At 35.5% G+C, this 14,905-nt stretch overlaps 2 protein-coding genes across 4 annotated transcripts in view; one reads left to right on the top strand and one right to left on the bottom strand.

Moving 5' to 3' along the window:
* The first annotated feature begins 3,860 nt into the window (after positions 1 to 3,860).
* On the top strand, positions 3,861 to 11,903 carry LOC135224618 (oplophorus-luciferin 2-monooxygenase non-catalytic subunit-like). 3 transcript variants are annotated; one of them, XM_064263803.1, is made up of 5 exons: positions 3,861 to 4,013; positions 4,499 to 5,222; positions 7,358 to 7,513; positions 7,864 to 7,965; positions 11,580 to 11,903. In XM_064263803.1, the coding sequence occupies exons 2-5, from the start codon at positions 4,529 to 4,531 to the stop codon at positions 11,723 to 11,725; spliced, it is 1,098 nt and encodes a 365-aa protein (XP_064119873.1). In that variant the 5' UTR covers positions 3,861 to 4,013; positions 4,499 to 4,528; the 3' UTR covers positions 11,726 to 11,903. The 3 variants fall into 3 exon arrangements, with proteins under 3 accessions (XP_064119873.1, XP_064119875.1, XP_064119874.1); XM_064263805.1 differs by having other exon boundaries at positions 3,892 to 4,036; XM_064263804.1 differs by having other exon boundaries at positions 3,899 to 4,009.
* A 606-nt stretch (positions 11,904 to 12,509) lies between these two features.
* LOC135224619 (mucin-2-like) overlaps positions 12,510 to 14,905 on the bottom strand; it is a 209,043-nt gene continuing 206,647 nt past the window's right edge. Inside the window, 1 exon segment of the mRNA XM_064263806.1 lies at positions 12,510 to 14,537. Coding sequence (XP_064119876.1) covers positions 14,385 to 14,537 — 153 coding nt within the window. The 3' untranslated portion in view covers positions 12,510 to 14,384.

The raw sequence follows: 14,905 nt of genomic DNA on the forward strand, positions 1-14,905 counted from the left end.
TCTTATAGAAATGTAGAGTAAGAGCATTTTAAAGATTTCAGTTAATGTTTCTAAATGCTAGCAGTAAATCGTAGTAATAGCATGATCTTTTCTCAAATAAAGTGATAAATTTAACTACCTTGATGTGTTGCAACACCGAGTGAGATTGTACCACTTCAGATATTTTGTTAAATGCCTAAAAATGTTGCTTCCATGCCACATTTTTGGACCTCTATGATATTCAATTTACATTATATATATATATATTATATATATATATATAAGATATATATATATATATATATATATATATGTGTGTGTGTGTATATATAGATATATATATACATATATATATATAATATATATATATATATATTATATAATATATATGTGTGTGTGTGTGTGTGTGTGTGTGTGTGTGTGTGTGTGTGTGTGTGTGTGAGCGAAATCATTCCATGTATAAATTACAAGTGACTTCCAAGATGTCGAAGATTCTAAAGACAATCTGTTTAAATTCAATGTAGATATTTGAATATTCAAAACTAATGTATACGTGGTATAATGTAGTGTACCTTATTATATATATGTATATATGAGTGTGCATATATATATGCAAATGTACCAGAGCAAACATAAAACACATAGTATAAATCCTCCGGTGGTTGTGTAAATAAGTGACATGTTCTGCCGAGGGCAACGCAAAATAATATAAATAAATAATAATAATAAATAGAAAATAAATCGCAGAGAATCATTTGGAATAATTAAATTGCTGTTCATTTTAGGTTATGTGTGTGTGAGACTGACATATTTTTTGCCTAAGCCTTCGTCATTATATTTCTCATCCATGGATAAATTAACGACGGATTTGATTTCAACAAAAATAAGTCCAACATACCTTTCATTCTATTAGTAAATCATAAACAACGTGATTAATTTGTTTCCTATGACAGATTTGGTTCCCTTCTAACAATCTACATTTTGGCAACATCAACCTGGATGTTCAGGTCTGACAAATAGGCAAAACCCTTGTTACTGCTGTATAATTTATCTAAAAGCATTGATTTACAATGATTGTCTATTTATCTCTTAAATATCTTTCACTTCGGAAATTAAGATGCGCTTATAAAAGTACCTCGTAGTATGACGATTTTTCGCCTCTATACTTTCCTTCATGTTTTTTTTGTTTTTTTCCAGGCGTTCAACCTACCTCCACCAGAGACAAATCTGTCGTCACCAAAAATATGGAACCGGCCAACACTGTTAAGAACTTGAAAAGGTCTCGTGAGATCTGATCAAGCAAACAGAAGTTAGATATACTGATTGGCATTCAGATTGGCATTCAGAATACTTCGAAGAAACTCCCGAAGGTAAGGAGACAATAATTAGATAAAAATCAGTTACCATGTAAAATTACTGATTGGTTATATACTTAGCAAATGTGACAGATGGACACTCAGAATAATGGAAAGTTGATTCTGCAATTGTTTGTTTGTTTGTTTGTATTGTGTTTTAACGTTGCATGGAACCAGTGGTTATTCAGCAACGGACCAACAGCTTTACGTGATTTCCGAACCACGTCGAGAGTGAACATCTATCACCAGAAATACACATCTCTAACACCTCAATGAAATGCCCGAGAATCGTACTCGCGGCCAACGAGGTGGCCGCGAGTTCGATTCTACAAGGCAGTTCAAAGGCAGAGTCGATTAATATGAGACGAGGGGTATTTTCCGAGTTGATAATGAATGCACGATTTAATGGCTTGTCGAGGAAAAAATTTATATATAATACACAGTGGGCCGTAAGCAATGATTGATTGTTGTTATTAGGATAAGTATGGTAAATAACCAGGTCCACCGGAGTTCCAAATTGAAATTATCAAATTACTAGGCACAGACGGGGAGAAATGGATGCTGGATTTATTAAAAGCTATATGGGAAGGGGCAGAAATGTCAAGGAACTGGGAGGAGAGTCTAATGGTACACATATACAAGCAGAAGAGAGATGTCATGGATTGTGGTAACTACAGGGAATGAAACTAAAAGAGCATGGATTGAAAGTTTTAGAGAGGATACTGGATGAGAGATCAAGAGATTGTAAAGATCATGAAACAGCAGTATGGAATCGTGAGAGGAAGAGGGATGGTGGATGCCATCTTCATAGTAAGATAACTACAGGAAAAGAGGCTAGAGGGGAAACCAGGAGCTCTGTTGTGCATTTATAGACCTAGAGAAAGCATACGATAGAATCTCAAGAGAAGTGATGTTTTGGTGTTTAAGGAAAAGGAAAGTCCCAGAAAAGCTGGTTAGTCTGGTCGAGATGATATATAATAGAACGAGCACAAAAGCGATAACAGCAGTTGGGGAAACAGAAAACTCTGAAGTTAGTGTTGGATTACACCAGGGGTCAGCACGAAGCCCATTTTTGTTTGTGCTGGTCATGGTTGTGTTGAGTGAAAAGATCAGGAATGAAGAGCTGTGGGAGTTGTTGTACGCTGATGATCTGGTGAGTACTGCTGAAAATGAAGAGGACCTACAGAGAAGGTGAATGTGAATAAAACAGAGGTTTTGCTGAGCAGTAGTGAAGATAAGAGACACTACAGAGAAGGGTTGGAGTGTGGCAGGAGCTTTTAGAGAGGGGTGGCTTACAGGTGAATGTGAATAAAACAGAATAATAATACAAGAAAGAAGAGACTCGATTATAAAAAAGGCAGGAACGTTTAAATACTTAGGATCTACTTTAATCCAAAGTGAAGATATATAACACAGTGATAAACCAATAAAGCAATGTTAATGTATGGAGCAGAAACATGGACTCTAAGAAGAAAAGGGGAAGTAAAGCTTGAGAGAACAGAGATGAGAATGCTGAAGTGGATTATGGGAATATCGCTGCTTGAGAGACTGGAAAATGATGAAATAAGAAGAAGAGCAGGCTTAGTAAAGATTACAGAGGTGATAAGAGAGTCACGATTAAGATTGTTTGGGCATATGGTGAGGATGGATGGAGAGGAGAGAGTGAAGAGAGCTTGAGAGGAGCCTGTTAGAGGGAGAAGATCGAGAAGGAGACAGAGAATTAGATGGCGAGATAGAGTGAAGGAAGATATGAAGAAAAAAGGTTTGGTGGAGGATGATGCCTTTGATAGAAGGCACTGGAGAAGGAGCATCAGGCAACCGACCCTTTAATGTAGAGATAACGGTGGTAAAAAAAGAAGATTAGGAAAAATGTTACCGATGATGATGCCAATGAAGTTCGAGCATTTGGATAAAGTAAAATTACGTCTGTTTTTATTTTCCATCTTAATGTTTACTCATGGTGGAAATTTTGCCAGCTTAATGTGTCAGCTATGTTATTATTATCATTCCATTTTAGGAAGAAAGGACATAAGGTGAAAAGTAGCGCCGAGGAGGTGTCACTGATACCGAAACAATCACAAGTAAACTGGTAGGAGATTAAATCAGTTGGGACGATACTGTAACTCATAAGATCTGTGCTGTGCCAACAAATGAGGCTCGGTGACTTTTTTTTTTTCTAACAATGACTTGGTACATAGAAGTTTTGACAAAGCAATAAAAAATAATAAAAAAAGACATTAACTAAAAGTATCTTTAAGGAGGACGAGAGGCGGTGCTTTCAACGTGGTACGGCCGTTGGCAAATATCTTTAAGGGAAATATAGGTACACTGGAAATTACAATGTGCTATAAGAAATAACGGTTTAGTGCTCTCCACTTTTCGTGTCATCATCGAATATGGTAACAACATATTACACTCATAACACCTCTCAGTCACCATCAGCAAGTGAATACTTTCTCAGCGATGTTCGATATTGAAACACCTGTTGTTGTTGTCTGAGATTAAGCTGGCCTTATGCCAGCACGAGCTCTTGCTCATAGAGCGGCCCGTAGGTAAACACCTCTCACCACCAGCAGGTGAATACTTTCTCAGCGAAGTTCGATTTTTATCAGCTCACCTTTATCAGTGAATGCTTTGCCACGGCGGCAACATTCGGCTTTCGTAGAATCAGCAAGGCAGGTAAAGAGTTGTTACTACACAAGGTACCTAAATATTATGATTAGATTCAACAATAGATATATCCTGCTAAAAAGTTTACAGCTAGCTATAATTTGATGAGATATAAGTAGCAATTCGTTGGTGCTAAAATTAGATTGAAAATTCTTAATTACGACACTTTTTCTAGTTTTAATTGAATTATTCACGGAGAGGATATTTATTCATTTGTTGTGTTTTGCAGGAAAACTTAAATGCACAAATGGTGCCGTGATAAGTCACGCTAGCTCAACTCATTTCCAGGGATATTCTGTGTTTACGTGGCCCCATTCTTGAATAACTTTAATAGACTTGATATAGTTTTGCCATCCAAACGCCTCTCAATAGATGCCTAACGCTGTCTAATAAACTACCGAATTGAGAGGCAGAATACCATTCTAGCTAATGATTACATTAAAATTCCCTTCACCAGAGTAACATTAACGAAAATTTCCATTTTGTTATTTCAGCCTAATTCTTCTAAAACAATTTTCAAAAAGATGAACATCCGTGCGAGTTACGCGTTCGTGGTTCAAGTGCTGGTTAACTTCTGGAGAGTTGCTGGAACCAGTACGGGGTCAAGTGGCCCAGCACAGAAGGCACTGCAACAACCCATTCACATACTTAGCCCTATAGAGGCACCTGATTATATCCCATGTCCTTATCCGAGCGACATCGTTCCTTGCGAGTGCACCGTCAATGAGGATTACTCTATGGAGATGGATTGCTCGAATATTCGAAGTGAGGAAGAATTAAAACACATCTTTAGTCAGAAGTTTCCATTTTACAAATTTCAAAAACTGATAATAGAAAACAACGAAAATTTCAGAGTGCTTAGCACAGGGGCTCTGGGAAACGCGTCATTTGAAGAAATAAACATAAATAACTGCGCTTTGAATGAAATCGAAGTTGACGCTTTGGAACATAGTCAAGCCACTTTAGAATGCTTGCGACTGAATGACAACAAACTGTGGTCCTCTCCCAGCTTTGACTTTACTCTGTTCCCGAAACTATCATACCTGAGCGTGCAGCGAAATTCTTTTACGGTGTTTCCTGAGCTTATCTCGTACTCGTTGAGAACCCTCTTTCTCGATGGAAATGATTTTGAGCATATCCCGTCTGAATCCACAAAAGGATTGCCAATGCTCGAGATTATATCTCTTCAGCACTGTTCTATAACGGAATTAGCATCAGGTAAGCTTTATTTCTCTTGAAAAATCACTATAAAAAACAATTCCCGTATGATTTCATGTGTAGGCTATATAGTTTCTTGTGTTCATTTTGCCTCTTGAAGAAAAAATAGGGCATGCTAATGTATCACACAATAGCTGTCAAGCAAACAGTAGAGTAATTAAGGGTCCAGACACGGGATTAAGAGCCTGAATTTAATAAACATGCCAGTAACCAGAAAAAATCAAAATAAAGGAAAAACATAACATTCTTGATAGCAAAGGAAGGGTGCCGGTCTTCCTGAAAGGCTACTGTTTACATTCTTGAGACTGCCCTCCTCTTGCTCTTTCGTACAACAGTGGAGTTTTTTTCGTTTGTCTTTTGTCTTTCATGTTATTTTATTTTATTATTATTAAATAATTGATATGATAGCATAAAAATGTCTTTTGGTAGCAAAGATTGTTATATATTATTAATAATTAAATCAAATAAATTGGATTTTGTTGTAGGTAGGAAGATGAATGACTATGTAATTTATAAACACTTGAATGAAGAGCTAAGGTGAAAAATTCAAAGTATTTTATTAGAACGACATACTGATGTAAAATTTAATGTTATTGCAGGTTGAATAGCAAGACAATTTTTATGTTCAACGATTAACATTAATTTTAACTAACAAAACAGAAAAGTACCACAACTAAAGACGGTAATGTCTTTAGAATTATTTTCAACTCGGCTTTACTTTTACTAACGCTATTTATTTGAATTTTTGTAATTAAGCAGCCATTTAACATCTGATCTTGTCTTCTATCTTAAACTTGGTAAACAATACCCTGTCTTAGAGCTTTGCATCATCATGGAACAGTAACATTTAGGAAAATAACCAAACTGTTCCTTATCTCAGAATAAGGAAAAGAAGTGTGCGAGTAAACATCTGGTTGTATTATACTGATTAGATATTCACCAGGAATTTGTTAACGAAAAATACATGCCATTCGTGTTTTGTAATGAAGGTTCTTAAGTGGCATCTCTCATTAAAACTTTAATGCTTTTGATGTACTTTCAGATTGCAGTCTTTGATTATTTACTGAAATGCCCTCGAATATTTTCGGTGCAAAAATCAGCTTCTAATAGCTATATAATATATATATATATATATAATATATATATATATATAGATATATATAATATAATATATATATTTTATATATAATATATATATATATATATATATATATATATATGATATATATATATATATATATATCTATATAGATATATTATATAATGATATAATATAATTATATATATATTATCTATAATATATTTTATATATAATATAATATATATTATATAATATATATATATATATATATATATATATATATTAAATATATATATATTATATATATATATATATCATATATATATATATATATTAATATATAAAGTATATACATATATATATATATATATTATATATATATATATATATTATATATATATATATATAGTATATATATATATATATATATATATATATAATATATATATATATATATATATATATATATAATATATATATATATATATATATATATATATATATATATATATATATAATTTATATATATATATATATATTAATTTAATAGTGAAATGGCTATGAAATTGTTTCAGTAATCAATATACCTCCAACTTCTCCTTCCAAGATGCAGACAATAGCGAGGTATATTCGTATTTATGGCTAAGAGCCCTTTGGTATATTCAGTAGCTCATAAAATTCCCAAAGAGCCAATCATCATCTGGCAGAAAACCTCCGAGATGCTCCACATATCTTTGACACTTGGCATCAGGTGGCTATTGTGACTTTTCCATTGCAAGGAGTGTTTTCGAATTCACACACACTTTCTTGGTCTTGTTTTACTGCTTCGATCTGTTCACCAAAGGGAATCAAAAATTATTTCAGATATCGACAAATGAAAATAACTTTGACAGTGATGAAACTGTATATACGCAATGTAAATTTTCAATAAAACAGAAACTTTAAGGGGAAACACTTCTTCGAAAACAATCTATAAAAATTGTGCAGATGTTTTGATTTCTTCATTTGTCATACCCGATACAAGTGCAGTAAAGAGGAATTCATTTTTTTCCAGAAAGTTTTTCAACAAATATTCTTCTGTCAGCGGTCAATTTGGGATTTAACAATCTGACGCATCTACCCAAAGGCGCAATTCAGTTGTATGGTCCAAACAGCCAGCTTGGGCTTCAGAACAACAAGATTTCGCACTTAAGCAAGGATTCTTTCTCCGGTAAGATTTGTTAATTTCATTTTGCTAGTCTCTGAGAGTTTGTGCAAGACACACGAAACCATTGTAGAGGGTTGTTGGTTGCGAATACTGGTACGCATATTAATAATAATAACGTTTTTACGTCAGATTTTCTTTTACGGGGTTTGACGGGAAATTGATTCCTTTATGAAAACGGTGATTTAGATTTCAAGAAATTAGTCTGGGATGGTTTTCTTAAGCTAGGATGCTGCATTATGTTAGCCGAGGCATTTTTATGACTGAATGGATATATATATATATATATATATATATATATATATATATATATATATATATATATATATATATATAGATAATATATGCCTTTGCAGGTGTTAAATTGGTCATGGATGTAACTGACAACTACCTCGAGGAGTTGGATGAAGTAGTATGGCGACCACTTCTTGAAGATGGAGTGTTCTTGACGTTGGAAGGTTGGTGTTAGTATTAGTTGTCTGATTATAAGTTTTCAGTTAATTTTGGCTGGCCACTAAGCTCACATCAACTTTAGTTTAAAATCACTATCCTTATTTTGAAAGATTATCCCCTCCACCAGTACCAGCGTTGCAGGATTGTTTTGAAAAATAATTTCAATACTATTAGCTTTTGATATGAACTCGTGAACCGAAAAGCTACGAACAGTCCCGTTTCCCGTTTGTGTATAGCGAAACCAGGTATTTCATGAACTGCCTGAAACTTCAGGCAGATAACGAAATGCAGCTATTATCCATTTCTTGGACCGCGAGTCATTATTTTTCTCAAATATCTTTCAAACTGATAATTTCATCGAAATGGTTCTTTGACACAGTAGAAAGACACCTCCCACTAATTTTTGGTAAAATGGTTCATTGTCAAATGGTGTTAGTTAAGGCGTTTACTTTTGACTTATATGGTGTTGCCAAGCATCGCCAACCTATGCATTCGAACGTCCTATATATATCTCCATCCCCCCCTTCATACCTCACCCCCCACCCGCCCCTTAACCCACTTTCGTGGCCTCCCAGTCTCCTGTCTATTTTATATTATAATTGAGTAATATTGGATGCTATAAATTTGTTGGTTTTTGTAGATTGTGTTCATTTAATTATTATTGTATTTTCTTAAGTAATATAAATGGACCCATATACTTGGGGGTAATGCCGCCAGTGCACCTCATAAGGTACAATGTAGTCTTTGCAGCGTCCCTTCGGCCCCGAGCTGCAACTACTTTCATTCCTTTTACTGTACCTCCGTTCATATTCTCTCTTCCATCTTATTGTCCACCCTCTCTTAACACTTGTTTCATAGTGCAACTGCGAGGTTTTCCTCCTGTTACGCCTTTCAAATCTTTTACTGTCAATTTCTGTTTCAGCGCTGAATGGCCTTAGTTGCCCCAGTGCTTGGCATAATGCCAAAAATATATATAAATCAAATCAAATCAATATAAATGGGAGTGGGCTAAAGAGAGTATGTCCTTCACCCTATTCACCCAGTATAATGTACCTACTATCACAAAGTCCACTTAAATCCTATACTCCTCGTAACGACGTGTTGATTACGACCAGCCAACATAAAGTAACCAAAATTAAATCACGCAAGTTTAACCAATAACCCATTATATAATTAACACTACTATATGGACTTGTACAGGAATTATCAAATCTCTTTCTCTATCTCACTTGTATAAGTATTATCATAGTTGACAAATGAAGCAAACAATTGAGAATATCACAGGAACTTTATTCACAGTCTTCGTCACTATCAAGGAGCAAATCATTATGGGATCTATAGGTCTGGGGACCAGTACTCATCCTCGAAGGCTCTGGGTCGTCTCACTGTACCTTCGCCCCCTCCCCCCTCACCCAACCTCCCTCGCTGCGCTAATACGACAAAGGTACTATCTATCAACAGAAAACTTTGGAAAAAAACAAGGCCAAGAGAAAGAGGTCTTCTCACTTTCCCCAAAAATCCCCCAAATGGACCAAGCTTTGTCTACCTCCTTATTGCGTCAGCAGACGAATTGCCGAAAATAGGTTATAATTTGGGGTTGTTTGTATTGTGTTTTCACGTTACACGGAACCAGTGGTTATCCAGCAACCGGACCAACGGCTTTAGGTCACTTCCGAACCACGCTGAAAGTGAACTTTTGTCACCAGAAATACACATCTCTAACCGCTCAGTGGCATGCTCGAGAATCGAACTCACGGCCACCGATGTGGCAGGCCAACACCATACCGATCACGCCACTGAGGCGCTGGTATAATCTGGTTAATCTACTATCACTATCATGTTAGTGTGTGCGTGTGTTTCTCTATTCATATCACACTAGTTTCGTTTCTATTAATCTAACGCCAGTAATAAGCATGTAATTCTTGTATCGTACTGAGTTTAGTGCATGAGGAGAATGTCATGTATCCAGAATTGTATTACTTATCATTAATTTAAAGTGACGCCCTATTGTCATATACCTATTTTTGAGATAGGTTGCAAAATAGGACTTTCCTTTTATTTTATTAGAAGTGGGACAGTCGTTTATGAAGACTGCGTAAGTGTTACCTATTACTCTATTTTCAGGCATTTCACCTACAGAGTTTTTGCTATAAAGAAGGTATCCAGTTTTTGCCTCATTTATAATCAGTTAGGAAATTAATTTTCTTATAGTCTTTCACAGGTTTGTATCTCTATTCTGAGCTCAGTAGCTGATGCTGCGATAACTGCAACGACAACTAACATCAGATTTGTGTTTTGGGGTGATGACAGTTATATGTTTTTTTCTTTTTAATGAGAAAACGTTTGTCGTCTTTTCATGATCGGCTGGTAAATGGAATGTTGGTATTGCCTCAGCCTTAGGCAGTTTTCGTTTTTGAAGCTGCAGTATTTGCAATAACTCGTGGCTCAAACTTCTTTTATGTCTCTGGTTTTGGGGGGGGGGAGAATGGAAAATTACACCTTTTTCCTTCCTAATTTCCCGATACCTATATTTGCAGTCAATGCAATATACATATGACATTATGCAGTGCCACATATATATTCAATAATTATTGAGGAATTCTCAGGTCTATCTTAGTTTACAAATGCATCTTAAGGACAACGGAGATGTTTACCTTATTTTTATTCCGCGAACCAGGTGAGCATTGAAAGTTTCCCACCAAAGACTTTGAGCAATACTTTTATCTCTAAGCTACGTCTTCGCTTAACAGTCACCACAGGCGACTCCACCCAATTGGGTAGACCTTGGGAAAAATGAACCATTATTATGGTCGTTACGTCAAACCTCGCTATCCTTTTCATGATTACTCTCCAATGCTCTGCTGGTATTGAAAAATATCATGGAAAACGGCATTTTATTGCTTATTGTAAATTAGAGAGAGGTACTGGGGTGAGAGATGAGAAAAATAGCGATAAAGAAAGAGTGAGAAAGAGAGAGAGGGGGAGGAGGGATGGGGGATACCGGACTTTGCCTTTAAAAGTCAAGAATAAACGCCGTAACTAACACCATTTAACAATGCACTATATTACCAAAAATTAACGGGAGGTGTCTTGTACATTTTGTCGAAGTGCCATTTCGATCAAATTATTAGTTTGAAAGATATTTAAGAATAACGATGACTTGCGGTCCCTGAAATGGATAAAAAGGACATTTGATCACCCAGAGGCTAGAATTAAACACAGCGAAATACATTTGATTCTCCAGAGGCTAGTACTAAACAAGGCGAAACAGTGTAGGTAAGTCACTGTTTCGAGGTGGTAGGACTAGCCCCTGGGGGATCAAATGGCAAAAAGTCCACTTCGCTATCTGCCTGAAATTTCAGGCTGTTCGCGAAATGCCTGTTTTTGCCATCTGCCTGTAACATATATAAAATCTAAGTCATCTCTCAACTTTTAAATGTGATATTGCAGAAATGTTCTTATAATTCAATACTGTATTTCTCTTTGATTGAAAGACTAGCATTTGTTTCTTCTATTAGAAATAGTTACCGAATTCAGTTTTTTTTCGCACAAATATCAAGGTCTGATTCTCCTAACGGAATAACAAAAGAATTCATTTTTCTCTTTTAATTTATGAAAGGTAACCCATTTATATGTGGTTGTGACATTGCCTGGTTGATCGTGAACCGAACGCTCCTGGGCAGAATAGGAGACAAGCCAACCTGCCACGGAGGTGAAGCCTTTTTTGATTTGGATCCAAGTATCTATGAGGCTTTGTGTTTTTGATCATACGACCCTTCTCAACTTCGAATATCTGACAGGACTGAATTCTATGGAAAGTGATGTTAAAATCAGAAAATGAGTTAATAAGCTGCATATTGCTAGTTTTCTTTGAATAATTTTCATAATGTCACACTTCACAATTTAAAAGCAAGGTTCTAAATACAGATAGAAAATCAAAGTACACACGTGTTTCCTCTGATATCTACAGCATTCCTTCTTTCTTATGAGGCTTGTCTGCTGCCTTCTACTTTCTAGACGGGCCAACACGCCCCAGCCCTTTTTCTTAAGCGATTAGAGATTTTACGTCAAATGGCTAAAATAAGGATATGGATATCACATTATCCAAACTAAAGTATAGCATAGATGTTCTCTATGAAATGTGTTATGCTTTCCAAACATATTACTGGCAAGAGTTCAGGCGAGTACAGTTTGAGATTATGCATTACAAAATAAGGAGAAAATGACACACTGGTTGGGAATACAAAATAAGAAACAAAATTTTCTGTTATTGTATTAAAATTGGTTATAATAAAATTAATAACAACAATATCACAAAAATATGCCCAGGAGACTTTGGCATGAGCTTCACCCATGGGGCTTCAAGTAGCATCGTTTGCTTCAACAACCGTAACTGTATTGGATGTACAGTAAGCATATATATATATATATATATATATATATATATAATATATATATCTATATATAGATATATATATATTATAATTATATATAATATTTATATATATATATATATTATATATAAAATAAAGATTAGAATGGTTAAAGATGAATGAAAGATGATTTGTGACCTGAATAAGTGACTATGAAGGCAACTATACTCTTATAGTAAAAGTAAAATATTGCTACGAGTACTATACGTCAGACGTGAATACCAAGTCTAAGAAATGCCTTATTAGATGTGCTCCTCTTTCTGCAGCAGCAGTAGTAGTAATTGTTTATGTTCGTGTGTTCATAGGAAGGTCGGTATTATTGAAAAGTCTTGAGGTACTGTGATTAGGAAATCGCTTCCGCACGAGCTGAACTGAAAAAATACGCAAACGAGTTATTAATAAATAAAACGTTTTATAAACGAAAATACATTATGAAAATATTATGAATCAAGTTACAACACTACGAATAATATAATGAACGTCTGTAGACTTAACTGCGTCATTTAAAAAACAAATGGGTCAAGGTCCGGGACGTTGCACATACGCAAAAAACTGTAGGTGGTTTCAGTAAGGAGGAACACACCACAATAACCATTTAGTCAGAAAGGGTATACCATGTACCTGTAGCAGCCTTAAATTACGACTCTTTAGGTTCGGGATGATCAACATCCAAACTGTGAAATACTACTTACAAAAACCTGGCTGTGCAGGTAACTGTGTCTATGTACATGTGTAGAAGGCTGAGATATTCTTATCACATAAAACATTCTAATGTCATGCTCTATGATCATCTTTCTATCGTAATGCCTTTGAGTTGACTAATGTACATCTAAGTTGCACTATAATCCGATCAATGAGAAACTAATTAATACAGCTCCTCCACGATACTGTATAAGAAACTAAGCCTCTTTGATTCTACATATATTGCAATGATGTTTTCCAGACTCATTGTCTAAATGAAAACAATCTCCACTCTGGAAGAATTTGTCACTGCACACTCTAGAAATAACACAATAATTAATTACCTATGGCGATTAACAATCGACCATTCACAACCGAAGACGAATCATTCAGTCTATGTTCTTAACTTGTGGACATAAGACCTCTGAACACCTATCTCTCAAGTCACTAAAATAAGTAATTGACAAACTGCAGCACTAAAGTACCATAACTAATCTGATAAACTAAAATCTATATAATTTAGTTTTAATATACTTCTGTTCACTTTTTTTCACTTTTTGGTCATTTGGACTGCAGTATATAAATCCTAATCGAACCCTGTCTAATTGAATTTTAACTTATATAATGCCCATCATTAACTAGCATGGAATTGACAGTTGTTGACAAAACTGTTAACGGATTTTCTGCAAAAACCATCCACAAACTATGGTATTTCACGCTGCATTGTTCTAAAGAAGTCATAAAGTCCGATCCTTTTATATTACAAGCTGTGATTTTTTTTAATACGGTTTTCCATACAGATGTAATTTGTCACTGAAAATGCATACAGTATAGCGATGCGTTAGGCACACTTTCAGTCCAGCTCTCTTTTTAGAGCCTTAAGGCACATTTCGGTAAATGTGTGTGGATTGACTGAAGGCACAATAAATATTGATCCAAACACTACAGGTAAAAGCGTCAACCTTTCGCATCGTCCTTATCAAGTTTGAGGCTGACAACTTATCCTGAACCTCACAACCAAGCCTCTTTCCGGCTGCCAGAACCAGAGGCCTTGACCTGCAACTTTGGGCCAGTCTGTCAAGTATGTGTAAATTTCCCCTTTAGACGACGCGCCCTATGGAACATCCGATCGTATGATCTAGTACCAGGCGTAGTATCTGACGTAAAGGATAAACTGATTCTCCTTGCAGCTCCTTCCGTGCTGCATCTCGCTCGGCTGACCACGCAAAACATCGCAGTATTCTGTGAGCTGTAGGTCGACGCAGATGCAGATATGAGGATTCCGGTGAAATTTTCTCCACAAAAGGACTCTACTTGCAGTTTGCTTCGTCAGATCCGTCTGAACATTCGACCATGCTGTTGCAGATACTGCTCTTTGGAAGGCACTGACCCAAGGGACAACGATGACCGTTACACCGGCTTGGCATAGGCACCACCAGTTCACTTTTGGTAAGTTCCATCACCTGAAATAAGAATATTGATATATATATATATATATATATATATATATATATATATATATATATATATATATATATATATATATAATTTTAGGGCAGCGGAATGCGTGACGTTGGATAATTCCGCACCGATAGGTACAACCTAACACAGACATAGGATCTGTGATAATTTCAAAGCAAATTGTTTTTAAATGAAGGGTTAAAAAGTGGAATAGGAGAAAGACGGAGGGCCTGAACAGAAACCCACAACCGGGGCTATCATAATGTACAGCCATACTCAGAACTGATGCTACATGACTGCATACGATTTCGTTCAAAATTCACTAAACTGGCTACCTATCATGCTCCATATTTATCTATCATTTCAATGC

The sequence above is a fragment of the Macrobrachium nipponense genome, chromosome 12 (genome assembly GCF_015104395.2).
Source record: "Macrobrachium nipponense isolate FS-2020 chromosome 12, ASM1510439v2, whole genome shotgun sequence".
NCBI classification, from domain to species: domain Eukaryota; kingdom Metazoa; phylum Arthropoda; class Malacostraca; order Decapoda; family Palaemonidae; genus Macrobrachium; species Macrobrachium nipponense.

Bases quoted from the DNA above. Each gene is read 5' to 3' on its own strand.
- LOC135224618 (XM_064263803.1), top strand. From the start codon at position 4,529: ATGAACATCCGTGCGAGTTACGCGTTCGTGGTTCAAGTGCTGGTTAAC. The intron at 7,514-7,863 runs GTAAGATTTGTT...ATGCCTTTGCAG, and splicing joins AAGCAAGGATTCTTTCTCCG to GTGTTAAATTGGTCATGGAT. The intron at 7,966-11,579 runs GTTGGTGTTAGT...AATTTATGAAAG, and splicing joins AGTGTTCTTGACGTTGGAAG to GTAACCCATTTATATGTGGT.